General features: G+C 44.6%; 1 protein-coding gene across 1 annotated transcript in view; it reads right to left on the bottom strand.

The window, feature by feature from the left end:
* LOC110515949 (ankyrin-2) overlaps positions 1 to 2,500 on the bottom strand; it is a 212,217-nt gene that overhangs the window by 168,754 nt on the left and 40,963 nt on the right. Inside the window, exon 2 of the mRNA XM_036934328.1 lies at positions 1,688 to 1,789. Within this exon, the coding sequence (XP_036790223.1) occupies positions 1,688 to 1,789 (102 nt within the window). The remainder of the gene's footprint in view (positions 1 to 1,687; positions 1,790 to 2,500) is intronic.

The raw sequence follows: 2,500 nt of genomic DNA, 5'->3' as shown, positions 1-2,500 counted from the left end.
CCCATAGTTATCTACTGTTGACTAGCACCCATTCCCTATATAGTTATCTACTGTTGACTAGCACCCATAGTTATATACTGTTGACTAGCACCCATTCCCTATATAGTTATATACTGTTGACTAGCACCCATAGTTATATACTGTTGACTAGCACCCATTCCCTATATAGTTATCTACTGTTGACTAGCACCTATTCCCTATATAGTTATCTACTGTTGACTAGCACCCATTCCCTATATAGTTATATACTGTTGACTAGGTCCCATTCCCTATATAGTTATATACTGTTGACTAGCACCCATTCCCTATATAGTTATATACTGTTGACTAGCACCCATAGTTATATACTGTTGACTAGCACCCATAGTTATCTACTGTTGACTAGCACCCATTCCCTATATAGTTATATACTGTTGACTAGCACCCATAGTTATATACTGTTGACTAGCACCCATAGTTATATACTGTTGACTAGCACCCATAGTTATATACTGTTGACTAGCACCCATTCCCTATATAGTTATATACTGTTGACTAGCACCCATAGTTATCTACTGTTGACTAGCACCCATTCCCTATATAGTTATATACTGTTGACTAGCACCCATAGTTATATACTGTTGACTAGCACCCATAGTTATCTACTGTTGACTAGCACCTATTCCCTATAGAGTTATATACTGTGGACTAGCACCCATTCCCTATATAGTTATATACTGTTGACTAGGTCCCATTCCCTATATAGTTATATACTGTTGACTAGCACCCATAGTTATATACTGTTGACTAGCACCCATTCCCTATATAGTTATATACTGTTGACTAGCACCCATTCCCTATATAGTTATATACTGTTGACTAGCACCCATTCCCTATATAGTTATCTACTGTTGACTAGCACCCATTCCCTATATAGTTATATACTGTTGACTAGCACCCATTCCCTATATAGTTATATACTGTTGACTAGGGTTAATTCTCTTTACACTGAGTGGACAAACAGTTTTGTTTGTCAAGGTGATGTTCTAGGTCCAAGTCGCAACTCCCAGTACAATACAAATGTATATTTTTTATTTAATTTATTTATGTAACCTTTATTTAATGAGGCAAGTCAGTTAAGAGCATCCCAAACACTGCCCTGGGGCATCGTCTTTAGACCAGAAGAAAGAGTGCCTCCTACTGGCCCTCCAACACCACTTCCAGCAGCATCTGGTCTCCCATCCTGGGACCAACCCTGCTTAGCTTCAGAAACCAACCATCAGTGGGATTCAGGGTGGTCTCCCATCCTGGGACCAACCCTGCTTAGCTTCAGAAACCAACCATCAGTGGGATTCAGGGTGGTCTCCCATCCTGGGACCAACCCTGCTTAGCTTCAGAAACCAGCCATCAGTGGGATTCAGGGTGGTCTCCCATCCTGGGACCAACCCTGCTTAGCTTCAGAAACCAACCATCAGTGGGATTCAGGGTGGTCTCCCATCCTGGGACCGACCAGGACCAACCCTGCCTAGCTTCAGAAACCAGCCATCAGTGGGATTCAGGGTGGTCTCCCATCCTGGGACCGACCAGGACCAACCCTGCCTAGCTTCAGAAACCAGCCATCAGTGGGATGCAGGGCGGTATGCTGCTGCTGACTAAAAGGTTGTGTGTCTAGCCGTTCGTTGCCACAGCAACCTCCAGTGGTTCTTACCTGGTTACAGGTACTGATGTCAACTCCGTCTTTCAGGAACTCCAGAACCTTGTCCAGGTTCCCAGCCCTCGCAGCACGCAGGAAACTAGTGTTACTGTCAGACTAGAGAGAGAGAGGGGGGTAGAGAGAGGGAGAGAGAGAGGAGAGAGGAGAGGGAGGGGGGTAGAGAGAGGAGAGAGGAGAGAGGAGAGAGGAGAGAGAGGGAGGGGGGTAGAGAGAGAGATAGAGAGAGGGAGGTAGAGAGAGAAAAAGAGACAGTAAGTATTATATTATATATATATATATATATATATATATATACACCTGTATACTGTAGCTGTATAGATATATATTATTGTGTGTGCACCACCACTGACCTACCACTGACCTACCACTGATCTACCACTGAGCAACCACTGACCTACCACTGAGCAACCACTGACCTACCACTGACCAATCACTGACCTATCACTGACCTATCACTGAACTACCACTGACCTATCAGTGACCTACCAGTGATCTACCAGTGATCTACCACTGACCTACCACTGATCTACCACTGACCTACCACTGATCTACCAGTGACCTACCACTGATCTAATAGTGACCTACCACTGACCTACCACTGACCTACCACTGACCTACCACTGATCTACCACTGATCTACCACTGACCTAACACTGATCTACCACTGATCTACCACTGACCTACCACTGATCTACCACTGACCTACCACTGACCTACCACTGATCTACCACTGACCTACCACTAATCTACCACTGACCTACCACTAACCTACCACTGACCTACCACTGACCAATCACTGACCTACCA

This window comes from Oncorhynchus mykiss, chromosome 10 (genome assembly GCF_013265735.2).
Source record: "Oncorhynchus mykiss isolate Arlee chromosome 10, USDA_OmykA_1.1, whole genome shotgun sequence".
Classification (NCBI taxonomy): domain Eukaryota; kingdom Metazoa; phylum Chordata; class Actinopteri; order Salmoniformes; family Salmonidae; genus Oncorhynchus; species Oncorhynchus mykiss.
The sequence above is the reverse complement of the archived record's forward strand: the minus strand, read 5'-3'. Positions and strand labels throughout refer to the sequence as shown.